At 39.5% G+C, this 18,859-nt stretch overlaps 1 protein-coding gene across 4 annotated transcripts in view; it reads right to left on the reverse strand.

Annotated features, from left to right (window-relative positions):
• The window catches only part of ABCD3 (ATP-binding cassette, sub-family D (ALD), member 3), an 85,039-nt gene that overhangs the window by 59,380 nt on the left and 6,800 nt on the right, over nt 1–18,859 (reverse strand). For 3 of the 4 annotated variants that reach the window (XM_006830946.1, XM_006830944.1, XM_006830943.1), the window contains exon 2: nt 3,082–3,118. The exons of the other annotated variant lie outside the window; for it this stretch is intronic. In XM_006830946.1, the coding sequence (XP_006831009.1) occupies nt 3,082–3,118 (37 nt within the window). The remainder of the gene's footprint in view (nt 1–3,081; nt 3,119–18,859) is intronic. 4 annotated transcript variants of the gene reach the window in all.

An 18,859-nucleotide genomic window follows, 5' to 3' on the forward strand; every position in this document is an offset into this window, starting at 1 on the left:
TGAAACAAGTTATATGAATTGTTGAATGTGAAACTGATGATGTGCCCTGTAAACTTTCACTCAATCCACAATAAAAACCTTAAAAAAAAAAAAGAGAGACTCTTACCTCAGGCCTACAAAAAGAAATTTGAAACCCTGGATAAAAGGATAATTTTCTAGAAAAAGTATTCCAAATGGACCCCCAATAGAGAGGGGACAAAAAAATCAAAATACACTGATTTGATGGCAGAATTTGAAAAAACATTTCTGAACTATTTATCTTTATCAAAGTATCCAAGTCCTTTAGAATGAATGTAGAAAGGCCACATGAAACATCTTACAGAGGATTCTAGGAAGATGGCTGCTGCAGTTGTACAGTTTACTTGCATGTGATAATAACTGTTGTTCAGTGCCATGGAGTCAACTCATAGTGACCCTGTATAGGGTTTCTAAGGAATGGCTGATGAGCCTGAACTGCTGACCTTACAGTCCAGCACATTAACTCATAGCACCACACCAGGACTCCTGTGATAATGATGGTGGTGGTGGTGTGCTGTGGAGTCAGTTCTGACTCATAGCGACCCTGTACAGGGTTTCTGAGCCTGTAAATCTTTACGGGAGCAGAAAGCCTCATCTTTCTCCCGCAGAGCAGCTGGTAGTTTCAAACTGCTGACCTTGCGGTTCGCAGTCTGATTCGTAACCACTACGCTACCAGAGCTCGACAGTAGCTGACTACAAAAGCAAGGTTTGATAATCAGATGCAACCTAGATATGGAGCTCATGGAGATGAGATCTGCCAGAAGATTAGAGATAACTATATCTTGTCCTATTTTTCAAAAACTTGTAAAGAGTTATTATGAAAACTAAAATCAAAGGTCTGGGAAGATGGAGAAGACAGTAATGACTAGAACCAGCATGAGTATAGTAGGAATAAGTTATGCCAAACCATTTTTTTGTTGTTGTTATTAAAAATATTATACCAGTATATTAGCTGACATGTAGAATGCAAGCTTCATGAGTATAACTGCTATGTACACAGTCTAGTATAATGCGAAGCACATATAGAAGCTCAATTAATATTTGTTGAAAGATTTAATTTAATAAATTAATCAAGGAATCTGATGTCTTTTCTAAAATTCTTCTGGTATTATTGAAAAAATGAAAACCCGATTTTGCTCTAGCTTGATACAGTCGCAACTAAATAAGCCACACATACACCAAAAAACTCTGGTGGAGAGATACCCTAGGGTAATCTTCTTGATCCTTACCTAATCAATATTATTAAAACATATAAGTAAATAAAAGAATGCAAACTAAATTTACAGGTTAATACCTTTTACAGTGCTGTAGGATAAACACTGGACTACTAACCACAAACCTGGTGGTTCAAATCTACCATCTGCTCCTTGAAAACCCTATACAGGGTCACTGTGAGTTGGAGCTGACTTAACAGCACTTAACAGCAACAATACATTTTCTACCTAATAGACTAGATGGCAGAATTGCATTAAAAATTACACTAAATCAATAAATGAAATCCAAAAAGTTTACACAGGGATAAACTAATGTTCATTTAAAAGAAATCAACTGGGTTAACTTATCATCAACTAGTAATAACACTGCTGGCTATACATCCACCAGAAATGTAAACATATGTCCACACAATAACTTGAACACAAGTTATTTATAAAAGCCAAGAATTGAAAACAAGCTAAATGTCAAAGTGACAATGTGGTTTATCCATCAATAGAATGCTATGTGGCATTAAAAGGAACTAAATACTAATACATGTTATAACATGGGGAACTTTAAAATGTGCTAAGTGAAAGACACAGGTCACAAAAAACCATGTATTGCATGATTCTATTTATATGAAGGAAACCCGATGACACAATGGTTAAAGCACTCAGCTGCTAGCTAAAAGATAGGCATTTTGAACCCACAAGCTGCTCCTTAGAAGACAGATGCGAAAGTTTGCTTCCACAAAGACTCTAACCTTGGAAATCCTATAGGACAGCGTTCTACCCTATTCCATACATTAGCTAAGAGTCAGAATTGACTAGATGCCAATGGGTTTGGTTTTTGGTTTATTTCTATGAAATATCTAAAATAGGCAAATCCATAGAGACAGAAAGTAGACAAGTGGTTGGCAGGTACCGGTAGAAAAGGAAGAATGGGAAGTGATTGCTAACAGGTACAGGGATTCTTTCAGCAGTGATGAACATGTTGTCTCTCATTCTGTGAATACAGTAAAACCCCCTGGATTTTTCACTTTAAAAGGGTGAATTTTATGGTCTGTGGGTTATACCTCAATAAAGCTGCTACTAAAACAAAAGCAAGATATTCACTGTTAAATACAAAATCAGGGTATTTGTCAAGAGAACCGATCACCAGAAAAATGATTAAAGATTATAATTTACATAAACTTCACATAATGTAAGTAAAAGTTATAGCTAAAGATGTAAAAGCAACTGCAGGCTGGATTTTAGCAATACAGCGTTCATATCAAGAGATGCTATTGAGATCACATCTGGAAAGCTGTGTTCTATGATAAGCACAGTATCTAGGGACACTAGCGCAGCTTCAGAGGAATATATACAGATTGCAAAACTAGAAACCATGCCATGTGAGAAATATTTAAAGGAATAAAACTTGCTTAGCAAGGAAAAGAATGGAGTACTGGTATGGCGCTGTGGCCTAATGCGTCAGATTACAAAGTCGTTTGAACTGCAAGGTCGATAGTTCAAGCTCACCAGCTGCTCCTTGGAAACCCTATGCAGGGTCACTATGGGTTAGAATAGACTCAACAGCCCTTAACAACAACAATAAAGCGAGGAAAAGAAGACTCAGGATATAAGATAACTGTCTTCAACCATGTGATGGTCTATTAGTGAAGAGAGCAGACGTGTCCTATGTCACACTACAGAAGTCTTCTGTCTAGAAAACCTATTTCAGAAGGAATGACTATAATAAGATGATCTTTAAGTTCCCTTCTAATTCTGAAACACTATGATTTTCTCCTAATTTAGAATTACATAACAAAATAAATGAATTAAGTGCATGAAATACTAAAGACTAAAGAGTCGATGATTTAATTTTTACCTCATTGTTCTGTAATGGAGGTTTTCCACTTTTCTTACTGTAGAGGGAAAAAAACAAAAGAGAGAGAACTTTATATATAAAGTATATCAATCATTTAAAATATTTTTTAAGTTATCAAAACAGTACTCTAAATTATCCAAATAGGTGTCTTTTTTCTTCACACTGACAGAACACATTAAATAATATGCATCAATTATATCAAGTATGCAAAAGATATTAACTCGTATAATTTTAACAGGCATTGTGTTTGGTAATTTTTGCATGTATGTACATAAACACACCTACACATATACAATATTCTATAATGCCTCCCATGGGGAGGTAGAGTCTATTTCTCCACCCTTTAATCAATGCTTGGCCACATGAATTGCCTTGGTGGTGGTGGTGGTTACATGCCATGGAGTCGGTTCTGACTCAGTGACCCTGCACAGGGCTTCCAAAGCAGAAAGCCTCAGCTTTCTCCTGTGGAACCACTGGCAGTTTCAAACAACTGACCTTGAGGTTAGCAGCCCGATTCATAACCACTATGCTACCAGAGCTCTCTGTGAATTTCCTTAGACGGTGAGAAACAGTAAATGGACAAAAGCAGAGGCTTGAAAAGTGTTTATGCACTGGGCAGAAACTTCCTCTCTTGCTGCAACCATGTACACAAGCTCTAAAACTACTCTCTTAAGAATGAGATTATGTGCTATTACCATGTTACAAATGAGCAAACTGGTTTGGACAGTGTAAGCAGTAGCATGCCCATGGCTCATCTGGTTCATGCAACTCAAAGTGGCTAATGTGGTACTATAGAACCCAGCTCCAAGCATTAATCCAGGCTACCTCCATAAATAATAAAATCAACCAGGTTGACGTATTTCTAATAAGAGCTCTCATGGTACAATGGTTAAGTACTCAACTGCTAAGTTATAGACCAGTGGTTCAAACCCACCAGCCGCTCCATGGAAGAAAAACCCAGAGGTCTATTCCTGCAGAGATTACAGCCTTGGAAACCCTGTGGGGTAGTCTACACTATAGGGTCACCATGGGTTGGAATCAATTCAATGACATACAACATGTCCTTTTTATAACGTAGCACAATGGCACCCTACACAACACAAGCATGCATACTCATATGTTGTTAAGTATTGTCAAGTCAGTTTCTACTCATAGTGACCTCGTATAGGACACCCGAGGAGTGGCTGGTGGGTTTGAACTGCCAACCTTACAATCAGCAGCACAATGCTCATCCTACAGCGCCATACCAGGACTACTATATACATATGTGTTATTGTCGTTAGGTGCCATCGAGTCGGTTCTGACTCATAGTGACCTTATGCACAGCAGAAAGAAACACTGCCCCATCCTGGGCCAACTTCACTACTGTTGTCATGCTTGAGTCCATCGATGCTGCCACTTGGCCAGTCCATCTCATTGGGGGTCTTCCTCTTTTTCTGACCCTCCGCCTTACCAAACATGATATCCTTCTCCAGTGACTGCTCCCTCCTAACAATATGTCCAAAGTATGAGAGACGAAGCTTGGCCATCCTGGCCTCCAAGGAGCACTCTGGCTGCACTTCTTCCCAAATGGATCTCTTGGCAGCCCATGGCACTTTCAATATTCTCCAACATCAGAACTCAAAAGCATCAATGCTATACATGGACATATATAACATACTGGACTCCTGGTGTGGTGCTGTAGGATAAGTACTGGATTGCAAACCATAAAGCTGGCGTCCAAACCCACCAGCTGCTCCTTAGAAACGATGTACAGGGTCACTATGAGTCATATTCGACTCAACAGCACATATATTTAAGTAATGTTGGTCATACTTTTAAGCTTCTTGTTTGATATCTATTTCCTCGGTGAATTAGATTATATCAGGAGCTATTTGCAGGCTTGGTTTTCCAAATCAGAGACGAGATGAGACTTGGGGTACAAAATGTTTATTACTAATCAACAACTATGAAAGGGAGGTGAGGAAATCAAGTATGAACAAAAGGACAACTCAAATTAAATACAAGTCCAACCAAATTTGCTCAAACTGACGAGGCGCTTCTGAATCAAAGTACTGTCCATCAGAAGGCTCCATCCACATAAGGCTGAAATGGCCAGAACCTTATATCCCAGCCTTGCTCAGTCAACAAACATAGACTGACCCAAGGAGGGTATAACCTTGGAAGAGGGAACTCTCTGCAACGAGGCATATCCTAAGCAGGCAGATAGGATTACCCACAGACTGCACTCCTCAAAGCTTGACAGTAAACTCTCCTCTACATCTCCAAGTCTGCCGCGGGGGCCATGTGTTACTCAAACCTCAGTGTTCAATACCCAGTTGAGCCCAATAATCTGCATAATGAGTAAATTCTGTGATAAGATTCACTCACTATACAAGGCTGGAAAACCAAACCATTATAATTAGGCAGATGTTCTTATTTTTTAAAGTGCTTAGGTTTATTGTTTATCATTTCAATTCCATTGCAGAATTGTGTTTTATGAGACTGAAAAATTGTTTGAGAAAATCTTTCTATATATAGTTTGTTGTTGTTAAGTACCTTCCAGTCGGTTCCGACTCATAACAACCCTGTATAGGGTTTCCAAGGAACAGCTAGTGAATCTGAACCACTGATCTTGTGGTCCAGTGTATTATCCCACAGCACCACAGGTAGTCCCCAGTTTATGACAGAATTTTGTTCTGACAACTTTGTCATAAGTGGGTTCTGACAGTGAGTTTTTATTGTTATTACCATACCCTACTACAGGGCGGAGTCCTGGTGTGGCGCTGTGGGTTAATGTGCCAGACTCCAAAACCATTTGAACTGCAAGGTCAGCGGTTCAAGCTCACCAGTGCTCTTTGGAAACCCTATACAGGGTCGCTATGGGTCGGAACCGACTCGACAGCACTTCACAACAACTATAGGGCAGTGTTTTGAACAGCAAATCATAACACTGAACAACTGCAAATGGACATCTGAGAATCATTATCAGCAAAATTACACATTGCAACATTGTATGTAGGATATATTACTAACGATTGCTGCTGTAAAGTGCCATCAAGTCAGTTCTGACCCATAGCGAACATGCATAGGATTTCCAAGGAGTGGCTGGTGAGCTTGAACAACTGACTCAGCAATTCCAACTGACTTTGCATCAGTCCACAGGGCCACACCAGGACTCCATTACTAATGATGTTGTTGTTATGTGCCGTGGAGTAGGTTCCGTCTCATAGCTGACTCTGTACACAGGGTTTCCGAGGCTGTAAATCTTTATGGGAGCAAAAAGCCTCATCTTTCTCCCATGGTACAGCTGGTAGTTTCAAACTGCTGACCGTGAGATTAGCAGCCCGTTACTAATGATGTTGTTGTTGAGTGCTGTCGAGTCAATTCTGACCCATAGCAACCCTGTACAGGGTTTTCTGAGGCTGTAAATCTTTACCGGAGCAGAAAGTCTCATCTTTTTCCCACAGCACAGCTGGTAGTTTCGAACTGCTGACTGTGAGATCAGCAGCCTGTTACTAATGATAATATGTATCAAATTTTAAAACAAACAGAAACCCAGGTGGTTATATAAGTATCATTCATTGTAACTCAAATAAGTCATAAATCGGAAACTACAGATAGAGATGTTTAAGCATGCCCAGTTAACTGTAAACCTTCCTTTTGTGTTGTTGTTGTTGTTGTGTGCCGTCGAGTCAGTTCCGACCCATAGCGACCCTGTACAGGGTTTCTGAGGCTGTAAATCTTTACGGGAGCAGAAAGCCTCATCTTTCCCCCGCGGAGCAGCTGGTAGTTTCGAACTGCTGACCTCGCAGTTCGCAGCCTGATTCGTATCCACTACGCTACCAGAGCTCCTTGTTGTTATTGTTAAGTGTCATCAAATCAGTTCTGATTCATAGCCACCCTGTATAGCGTTACCTATATTTGTAGTTGTTTGGTTTTCCTTTCATAGGACAGGAAATTCCTATAAATTTTTGAATTCCCCATTTTAAGAATCACTTGATGTTTTCTTCTGATATGGTCTCATTTTTTTTTTAATTGTTGCTGTGAAATGCTGTTGAGTCAGTTCTGACACATAGTGACTCTGTATAGGGTTTATGAGGAGTGCCTGGTGAGCTTGAACCACTGACCTTGCAGTTCAAATAGAACTTGCAGTTCAAATAGATCTTGCAGTCCAGCACATTAATCCATAGTACCACACTAGGACTAGAAACATATGTAAATCACTTAGGATAAATTAGAACAGTACACTATAATTTATTCAACTTGTTATATTTATTTATTTGAAATGCCATACTGGTGGTGGTGGTGGCTGTGTGCCATCTTGTTGGTTCTAAGTCATAGCAATCCTGTATAGGGTTTCTGAGGCTGTAAATCTTTGAGGGAGCAAAAGGCCTCACAATTTCTCCCATGGAGGGACTGGTAGATTCAAACTGCTGCCTTTGTGGGTAGAAGCCGAGGTCATAATCCAGTACGCTACCAGGGATCCTTAAATGCCATGCTAAAGATCTACTTCCTAAAAAAATTACCTACTAGCAAACAGTTTCAAGTCTAATAAAAATACAGTGTCCTTCTCCTTTTCTTGATTGTTATCCTATGAAAAGAAGCGCGTCCACAATACACAGAAATACCTCTACTTTTATGTATTATACATGGTCTTCCTTTAGGCTACTGAATGGATCACTTTAACAACTAAACACATTAAATAATTCAATACGTTCAAGTTATGTTACTGATCTGTACTTGTCAACACAAATAGCAAAGTATGTATTATAATGCCTATAGTTATCACTAAGCATCAGCTGTCTCTATAAATGTCAGGATATAACAAAATGAAAACGATTTAGAAACCTAATCTGATGACCTATGTCAGAGGTGGGGAATGTCCGACCCTCAAGCCATTGTATCATGCTCACGAAATCATTTGATTTGGCCCTGCCAAGGCAACAACAGTTCCAGCCATCACATCACATCTTTAGTTGTTGTTAGGTACCGTCAAGTCACTTCCAACCCATAGGGAACCTATATAATGTTTTCTAAGGAGTGGCTGGTGAGTTTAAACCACCAACCACAATTGTAGTTTAAACTGACCTTGTGGTCAGGTGCTTATTTAACCAAATATAGCAGGCTAATTTTTAAGCTGAAAGTTTTGTAGGGCCTACAAATGATGTTATAAATTTTAGCAGAAAAAAGGTTCCCCACCCATGACCTATGTGGACTATAACCACTTACATAACAAGCATATATGGCAAACAGGAATGCTATGTTCAGTCAGAAACTGCTCATATATTTTTTTCTTGCTCAATAAATCAGAAGACTTCACAAAACATGATGGCAGTCCTTGTATCAGTCCTTTCCATTGCCTGTCCAATAACAGTTCTACCTGAGCAGAAGTCAGGAAAGAAGAATACAGTAGCAGGAAAAACAGCCTGGCTGCTGAATACATTTTGGAAAGCATGAAAGAAAAGCATACAAAACAATACAGTACCCAATCCACTTATTACCAAAAAGTTCAGGTAGATTATAAAAGTGGCATGGTTGAGAATCATTCAAACATTTACTAAATGCTTACTACATGCTAGGCATTATTCTAGATCAATATTGTTTAAACTTTGTGGCCTCCAAGTCAATTCTGGCTCATAGTAACCCTGCACAACAGAGGAATGCTGTCCCATGAGGGTTTCCTATACTTATGGAAGCAGACTGCTGTCTCTTTCTCCCATTGAACAGCTGGTGTGCCACCAGGGGTCCCAAAAAGTTATTACTTATGTGAGTTATACCTACTGATATTTATTGTACAGGAATTAAACCTCAGAAATTTAGAAAATAGTTATTCACTGATTTAAAGATAATAAGTATATGATTTGATGAACTTGACCTACACCTATGCATGCAGTAGCTCAAAAGAGGGAACAAATCTTTACAGTGAGGATCATTCCCACCCCACCCCTCATACACAGAGTAGCCAGGGATAGGCAACTTGGACACTGGCTATCCAAAAAGGGGGTGGGGGTGGGGGGGCTACAAAGGCAAGAAATGACTGGCTTACAAACTTTCAAGAGGGAACCTAGATCCAGAGGGCATGGAGGAAGGTAGAATCTCCACTGAGTAGTATCCAATCTGTCTAGGCTGGGCTGATGAAATGAAATGCAGATAGGTCTCTTGTGATGCAAGGGTGAATAATTGTTACCAGGACTGATTGTGAAGGTTGTAAATGTAAAAGTGGGCATTTTGTGGCAAGGAGGGGTGTGATTGACTTTGTAGGCTGGGAGCGGAGGTCCCTGGAACCATGAAGGGAGAAGTGCGGAGAGCGGAACCCTACCCAGAGAGGCTGCGATCTCTGAGATGGAGGCAGAGACGATGACATGGAGAGATGGAACAGCTGGGGACTCAGGACCCAGGGAGGAAGAGGGGCTATGTGCTGACAACTGGGGATGGGGGATGAGGACGGGGAACTGGGTGGGGGTGGGGGGGAAGCAGGCTTATAGGATGTACCCTTTCGTTGATTGGTGATGCGTTGAAGGGATTGTAACCATGGCAATGAAATAATATATGATAAGATGAATGCAAAATGAATGTTCTCCCATGTAAAGTATCACATAATTCACAATAAAACTTAAAAAAAAAATAAAGATAAGTATCTTAACAAATATCTTTTATAAGACTAGCTATATAAGAGACTTCAAAAAGTTCATAAGAGTATGGAATTAAAAATAATTCCTCCATGAACTTTTTGAAGTCCCCTCATATTTTTGTGGCTTGTGTATGTGTGTTAGTAAATCTTTTAAAAGTCTGGCTTAATAAAAGATAGCTGGACTCTCATAGTTAAATGTTTTCTTTGTGTCTATTACAATATGTTGTTTCTATTGAAGTATACGAAGAAAAACCTGTCTTCTACAGATATGAGACTCACAGCAGTATTTTGTAGCATCATGTAACAATCATGGAAAATTGTTGGTTTCCAGAGTTATGTCTACTTTCATCAGTGTACACTAGGTGTCCTCTGTCATGCATATTATCAGAAAAGTCTTGAGGACTAGCAAGCTGTCAAACTGACGATAACACAAGTTACATTTTTCATATTCACAACAGCAACAAACACTGTCAGTTGTTTTTCCCTGAATTCATTAATTTACAGGAATTAATTACTTCATTAATTTACAGGAAAATGTCTGCCAAATAGTCCAGTCTGAATGATTACATTGTTGTTATTGTTAAGTGTCATTGAATCAGTTCTCACTCATAGTGATCCTGTATAGGGTTTACAAGGAGTCACTGATGGGTTTGAACTTCCCCTACAGAGTTGCCACACCAGTATTCCTGAATGACCGACCATACTCAGAATATTATATACTACTACAAGAAAAAAGACAAACTTTAAATAATTTAAGGATTCAACCAAAAGTGTAAAGGGAAGAACAATGGAAATTAAAAAGAAAAAAAGTAGAATGTAATTATTCAGAAAATAGAAAATTAGACATTATCCAATAAAAATGCAAAAGTTGGTTCTTTGGAAAATAGAGTAAAGCACCAGGATTATGACCAGTATAAAACTACAAATCGAAAGCTGTCATTAAGAGACTCTTACCTCAGAGTCCCCACTGAATAGTTATCATCTTGTCTAGATGGGTCTGGTGAAAGGAGATGGGGATAAGATTCATAAGATTCAGTTGTGAATAACTGTTATCATGACTAATTGCGACTGTCACAATTGTAAAGGTAGAAGTTTTGTAACAAAAAAAAGGGGAGTGATTAATCTTACAGTCCAGAAACAGAGGACCCTAGGACCATCAAGAGAGGAACACACAAATAGAATGTGGGACCTTATCCAGAGAAGCAGCAGCACCAGAGATGGAGGTAGAGATAGGGGCATGGAGGACTCTAGATTCATCAACTAAGAAGAGAAGGACTAAGAACTGGTGGCCAGGAGCAGACTTGCAGAATGTGCCCTTTGGAGATGTAATTTATTATCTATGCCTGCAGTGAGTTTTTTTTGTTTGTGTGTTTTTTAAAAAAAAAGCTAAAGTGGATAGAGAGAAATACTTTTAACTGATGGTATATGGAGGGGATTATAATCAATGTAATGAAACAAGTTATATGAATTGTTGAATGTGAAACTGATGATGTGCCCTGTAAACTTTCACTCAATCCACAATAAAAACCTTAAAAAAAAAAAAGAGAGACTCTTACCTCAGGCCTACAAAAAGAAATTTGAAACCCTGGATAAAAGGATAATTTTCTAGAAAAAGTATTCCAAATGGACCCCCAATAGAGAGGGGACAAAAAAATCAAAATACACTGATTTGATGGCAGAATTTGAAAAAACATTTCTGAACTATTTATCTTTATCAAAGTATCCAAGTCCTTTAGAATGAATGTAGAAAGGCCACATGAAACATCTTACAGAGGATTCTAGGAAGATGGCTGCTGCAGTTGTACAGTTTACTTGCATGTGATAATAACTGTTGTTCAGTGCCATGGAGTCAACTCATAGTGACCCTGTATAGGGTTTCTAAGGAATGGCTGATGAGCCTGAACTGCTGACCTTACAGTCCAGCACATTAACTCATAGCACCACACCAGGACTCCTGTGATAATGATGGTGGTGGTGGTGTGCTGTGGAGTCAGTTCTGACTCATAGCGACCCTGTACAGGGTTTCTGAGCCTGTAAATCTTTACGGGAGCAGAAAGCCTCATCTTTCTCCAGCGGAACTGTGATAATGATATTACTCTGTAATTTCCACATTCTGTTGGATCATCTTTGTGTTTTTTTGGAATGGGCACAAATATGGATCTCTTCTACTTGGTCTTCCAAATTTCTAGGCAAAGTCAAGTGAGTACTTCAAGCATCCATCTGTTGAATCATCTCAGTATTCCATCAATTCCTGGAGCCTTCCATATGCTTGGATTTCTTTCAATACCACCATTTTTAACTACAAGCTATCTCCTCAAATAGGAGTCCTGGTGTAGTGCGCTGTGGGTTAAGGTGCCAGACTGCAAAGCCATTTGAAATGCAAGGTAGGTGGTTCAAGCTCACCAGCTGCTACTCGGAAATCCTATACAGGGTCACTATGGGTCAGCATTGACTCCACGGCACTTAACAACAACAATACCTCCTGAAATGGTTGAGTATTGACCAATTCTTCTTGGTACACTCAAGTTTGTTAGCTATTGTCAAATACCCATACATAAAGGTTGTACTCATCTGCATTCCCACTAGCAATGCTTTAAAGTACCTATTTCCCCACAACTTTACTAATATAAAAATTTTGCCAATGTAATATGTGAAACAGTATCTTAGTGTAGATTTAATTTGCATTTTTCATATTGTAAGTGAGGGAATCATATGTTTAAGCACCATCTTAAATGTGTGATATGTTTGGCATTTGTTACTGTTTTGTCATTGTGGTTTGTTACACACAACTTTTAATTGCATGTTGTTGAATCTATCAATATTTTCTTTTAAAGTCCTTCCCTATAAACTGACACCCAGGTTACAGAGAAATACAACCATGCCCTCCCATTTCCCGACACCCCAGAAACTGTACGGTGTCACAAAGCTTACCCTGAGGAAACACTACTAGGAACAGAATACAATCTGAGCAGCCCAAGGGCAAAAAGGACAAAGTGAAGGAGAAAAACAACTTAGAAATCTTAGAGAAAGAAGCCACCATATTTTTAAACACTACATAAAACCAACAGAAGAAGAAAACTTATTCTAAACCAAGGCTACCTTCCAAAAGTTGAAGAAAACTAGTATCAGATATTTTTTAAATGAGCAACAGAAAAAGATCAAGGTTAATCTTCTAAAAAAATTATAAGAAAAAAACTTTATAAAGAATCAGAATAATATTCCTACAACAAGAGCACGTCAGAAAGAAACTTCTACAAAACAGATAAAAATATAACCAATGTTTTCAAAATGAGCTAAAAAAGTGAATTACACAAACTATGGATTAACAGAGTAAGAATTTGTAAACCTTAGAAATGAGGTTATAAGAATCAAGAAAAATACATTAGAAATTTTATTAAAAAGAAAACTCATTTCAGAAATCAAAACAAAACTAAAAGGTATTCAGAATAAATAAAGTAACAGATAAAGCCTAAAAAGAAATACAGGTGAAAGGAGGAAATAAGTGTCTTAAATTTTTAAAATAGATCCAAAAGAGTGGTAAATAGGATAAACAAAGATCAATTTATTTATGAGTTCTCAAAAAAAATAAATAAAAACAATTAAAAGAAAATAGTTTTTAAAACTGTAATTCAAAATCTTTCTTGAAATTGAACACATAATATTGAAAGCATTAAGACTAAACCCATATGAAACTGCAAATATTTGATAATTTTTTATCTACAAATATGGCAACTTTCGTTTGGTTTAACCATACCAACATACTTCAGAAAATCAACAGAAAACATAAAAACATTTTAGTAAACACTAGAAATTAAAGTAAAAAAATCATGAGTATCAAAAATACCAAGTCATTTAAAAGAGAAAACACAAATGAAATTATCACCATACTTTATCAGTAGTTCATTTTATCAAACAAATATGGAGTAAGAATATGTATGATGTTCAAGGAAAAAAATAAGGATTTTATATGCAGCTGAATATGGGCAAATAAAGGTCACAAACTGCAACATTAAAGAACTTAAAGTATACTGTTCCCATGAAGCCTTCCTGAGGAATAAGCCAGAGAGCAAGCTTCAGACTAGAAAAATGCCAACAGAGGCACTGGCATATGGGAAAGTGGTGGTTATGTGTTGTCAAGTCAGTTCTGACTCATAGGAACCCTGCAGAGAGTTTCTGAGGAGCAGATGGTAGGTTTGAACTGCCTACCTTGTGGTTAGCAGTCCAGTGCTTATCCAAAGGTGTGAATCCAAGACTCCTTATGTGAAAGTTGTTGTTGTTATGTGTCATGGAGTCGGTTCCGACTCATAGCGACCTGTACAGGGTTTCTGAGGTTGTAAATCTTTACGGGAGCAGAAAGCCTCATTTTTCTCGCGCGGAGCAGCTGGTAGTTTCAAACTGCTGACCCTGCGGTTCACAGCCCGATCTGTAACCACTACGCTACCAGAGCTCCTTTATGTAAAAGTGGTGAGCACTCAATGTTTCTTTCTTGTAGAACAAGGCTAAATGAGTCCATTATGACTCATAGCAACCCTGTATAGGCTTTCTGAGAGTAGCTGGTGGTTTTGAATTCCTGACCTTTCTGTTATCAGCTCAGTGCTTATCCTACAGTGTCACACCAGGACTCAGAGAAGTAAGACAGAAAATGCTAATTAGAAACCTTAAAGTCTTATAGTTGAATTGCAAGTATCAATATAAATATCTTGGCTCTGCCTACTAAAAAGTCCTAGATACCCTCAGAGCAAACAACCTTCCAAGACAAAGACTCAAGGGGAATACATAAGCAGGCATGTGGTCTTGCTGCTGAGAACGCTGGTCACCTTAAGGGGAAGTGGGAGAAAAACAGCAATGAAGTTGTGAGCTAAGTCCAACCATGTTCAATAGACTCCTGTGAACCTGGGTTGAGACCTGGTTGCCTAGCAGTATGGCAAGACCTGGGGACTCCTATGCCCAGAGATAGGAACATGGCCTAGACATGGCCAGTGACAGAGGACTAGAGCAGAGAGTGAAGCGTCCAGCTGATATGAAGTGAGAAGAGATGCACAAGAACACCTATACTTGCAGATAGTACCCACTTGACCTGGCTTCAATGGATGGATGATCAGAACTCTACCAGAAGAAGAAAGAAGAGGAAAAAAAAGAATAATCTGCTACAATTTTTATGAACTTGACCTATACTTATGGATGTAGTAGCTCAAAAGACGGAACAAATTTTTACAGCGAGGATCATTCCCACCCCCTCAGTACACAGGGTTGATAGGAATGGGCAACTTATACATTGGCTACCCAAAATGGGGGGCTACAAAAGCAAGAAGTGATTGTCTTACAAGCTTTCAAGGAGGAGCCTAGATCCTGAGAGGGCACGGAGGAGGCAGACTCTCCACTGAGTAGTTAGTATCCAATTTGCCTGGGCGGGGCTGATGAAAGGAGATGGGGACAGCACTCATATGTTACAATAGTGAATAATTGCAATAAATGACTGTAAGGGTTGAAAATATAAAGGTAGATGTTTTGTACCAAAAGGAGGGGAGTGATTGATTACGCAGTCCAGGTGCAGAGGTCCCTGGGACCATCAAGGGAGAAGAGCGGAGTGCCGGACCCTACCCAGAGAAACTGTGATGCCAGAGATGGAGGCAGAGACAGTAACATGGAGAGATGAGGCGGTTGGGGACTCTGGACTCAGGGAGGGAGAGGGGCTGGTGTGTTCGGCCGGGGGCAAGCTTGCGTGGTATATACCCTTTGGTTGTCTGATAATGCATGGAGGGGACTGTAACCATGGCAATGAAATTAAATACAATAGAATGAATGTAAAGCTAATGTTCTCCCATATAAACTATCACATAATTCACAATAAAACCTTAAAAAAAAAAGTCCTAGAAACAACGAACAACTCAGTACACGGTTAGTTGGTTGGTTATGTGCCAAAGAGTCGGTTCCGACTCACAGCGACCCTGTACAGAGCTTCCAAGGTTGTAAATCTTTACGGGAGCAGATAGCCTCATCTTTCTCCCGCGGAATAGCTGGTGGTTTCGAACTGTTGACCTTGCGGTTCACAGCCCAATTCGTAACCACTATGCTACCAGAGCTCCTTCAGGACAGAGTATGTATCACTAAATCCCTAATTGAAGTTGTCAAAGTCTTCATTTTGCTCAGATCAACCATCAATACTCATGGAAGCAGCAGTTAAGAAATCAAACGACATATTGCATTAGGCAAACCTGCTGCACAAGACCTCTTTAAAGTGTTCAAGAACAAAGATATCAGTTTGAGGATTAAAATGTGCCTGACTCAAGCATGGTATTTTCAGTAGCCTCATATGCATGTAAAAGTTGGACTATGAATAAGGAAGACCATAGAAGAATTGATGGATCTGAGTTATGGTGTTGGAGGAGAATATTAAAAGTAAAATGTATTGCAAGTAGAACTAACAAATCTGTGTTGGAAGAAGTACAGATTTGTTACGTACTTACACAATGTTCCTTAGAAGCCAGGATGGTGAGACTTTGACTCTCATACTTGAGGCATATTATCAGGAAGAACCAGTCCCTGGTGCTTGGTAAAGCGGAGGATCAGAGAAAAAGAGGAAGACCCCCGATGAAATGGATTAGCATACTGGCAGTAGCAATGGGCTCAAGCATAGCAATCATTATCAGACTGGCATAGGACAAGGCAGTGTTTCGTTCTGTTGCACATGAGTCAGTGTCGACTTGACCGCACCTAACAACAACAACAACATACATGTAGTTTGGAAAGCATGTATAGTACTTTTCAAATTAAACATTAAGAAAGAATGCAAACAGTGGCTATGTTTCCTGGTTTTTACAATAAAAAACAGTGGTAGAAGTAAAAGTCAATTAAAATTCATTTTATTCCATAACATTATCTGATATTATAAAAGGACCAAAAATGGGTACTAAGACCTCAAAAACTGATTTGACGCATTACACAATAAGGTCTGAAAACCAGAAGAGTTGTGGAATGACATCAAAATCAGATGATAAAAGCAAAAGGTCATGAAAAAGCCAGGAAAGACCAAAGTAGATGTCAGAAGGGACTCTGAAACCTGCTCTTGAAAGTAGAGAAGCTAAAGTGACTGGAGGAACGAGGAAGTAAAAGTGTTGAACAAAAATTTTCAAAGGGCAGCTCGAGAAGACAAAGCCAAGTATTAGAATGAAATGTGTAAAGACCTGGAATTAGAAAACCAAAAGGAAGGAACACGTTCAGCATTTCTCAAGCTGAAAGAGCTGAAGAAAAAAAAGAAGTCATATTGCAATACTGAGGGATTTTACGGGCAAAATGAAGGAGCCCTGTTGGCATAGTGGGTTATGAGCTAGGCTGCTACCTGAATGGTCAGCAGCCGTTCGAATCTACCAGCTATCTGAAGGAAGAAGATGAGGCTTTCTGCTTTCATTAAGATGTTTAGCTTGGGAAATCATGAATCAGAACTGACTAAATGGCAGTGGATATAAATGTGTGCTGCATAAAGTTATAAAGGGTATGATCAAGGTGACAGCTGTTAAATAGTATTTCATGGGATTGGTGACCCCTACTTATTCCTTATGACCCCACTTAGTCCTGGTGTGGCGCTATGGGTTAATGTGCCAGACTGCAAAGCCGTTTGAACTGCAAGGTTGGCAGTTCAAGCTCACCAGCTGCTCCTCAGAAAACCTACACAGGGTAGCAATGAATTGGAACTGATTCGATGGAACTTAACAACAAACAATAACTTGTGCCTTGGGGGCCTGGTGTGGCACTGCAGGATAACACGCTGGACTGCAAGGTCCATTTGAACTGCAAGGTCAGCGATTCAAACCCACCAGCTCCTCAAAAACCCTATACAGGGTTGCTATAGGTCAGAACCGACTCGACAGTACTTAACAACAAACTTATGCTTTGAAAGATAATATGTTAGTAACCATGGCAATGAAACGATATACAATAGGATAAATGTAAAGCTAATGTTCTCTCATGTAAACCATCACATAATTTGCAATAAAAACTTTTAAAAAAAAGAAAAAACATAGTATGTTATCATTGTGACTGATAGCATAATATATAGCTCCTAAGCCAGGAATAGTGTGGCTTGTTCAGAGAACAGTACAGAAAACTGGCCTATTTGAAACAGAGAATACCTATTGGCAGGCAATGGCATACAAGGGTAGCCAGGTAAGGTGAAACCAGATGGAAGGCGGATCTGAATTCCAGATTGAGCAATCTGAACTTTATTTGACAAGCACTGATGCAGAGAGAAAGACAATGCTTTGTTCTCTTGTTACGACAATAAATTACCGTGACAATACAAACTGATCCCTTTTTCAGCCTTCTAAAATTGGTCCACCAATTTCCCATTACCCACCCCACAACATGTCTGAAGTCCTGGTGTGGCGCTGTGGGTTAATGTGCTGGACAGCAAAGCTGGTTTGAACCCCAAGCTCACCAGCTGCTCCTCGGAAACCTTCTATAGGGTTGCTATGGGTCGAAGCTGACTCGACAGCACTTAACAACAACAACCCAGCACATGTTACCTATTTTTGGATCCACATCTATCACTTCTATGAAAATAATGTCTCTCTAGTCATGTCTGGTCTCACAGTGGTTACAAATCGGGCTGCGAACCGCAAGGTCAGCAGTTCGAAACTATCAGCTGTTCCACAGCAGAAAGATGAGGCTTTCTGCTCCCGTAAAGATTTACAGCCTCAGAGACCCTGTGCAGGGTCGCTGTGAGTCGGAACCGACTCCACGGCACATCATTGCCACCAGTCATGTTTCTACTAGTCCCACATCTACAGCTGTCTAGCAGGCAGTTACTCTAAAAAAGTTCATCTACTCTAATCAATTGTCCACCCTATAAACATATGACATATGTAGACTAGAGACTCAAGAGGATTCTAGAGTCTGGGTAAGCAGAAGCCAGGTAAATAAACCCATACAAGAGTCTACTGCTAGAGTAGACAAATACGGAGAGCGCCATGAGAGCAGAGGACATCTATACCTGTTTAGAGATCTGAAAAAGACAGTGGACATTTAGAAAAAGCATTTTGAAGAACCACGGACTTTCTGTTAGCAGACCATCGTTTAGCCCAGTGTGCCACCAGGGGAGCACTCTCTCTCTTGTGCTGTCTCTCTCTCTCTCTCTCTCTCTCTCTCTCTCTCTCTCTCTCTCTCTCT

This window comes from Chrysochloris asiatica, unplaced genomic scaffold (genome assembly GCF_000296735.1).
Source record: "Chrysochloris asiatica unplaced genomic scaffold, ChrAsi1.0 scaffold00002, whole genome shotgun sequence".
NCBI classification, from domain to species: domain Eukaryota; kingdom Metazoa; phylum Chordata; class Mammalia; order Afrosoricida; family Chrysochloridae; genus Chrysochloris; species Chrysochloris asiatica.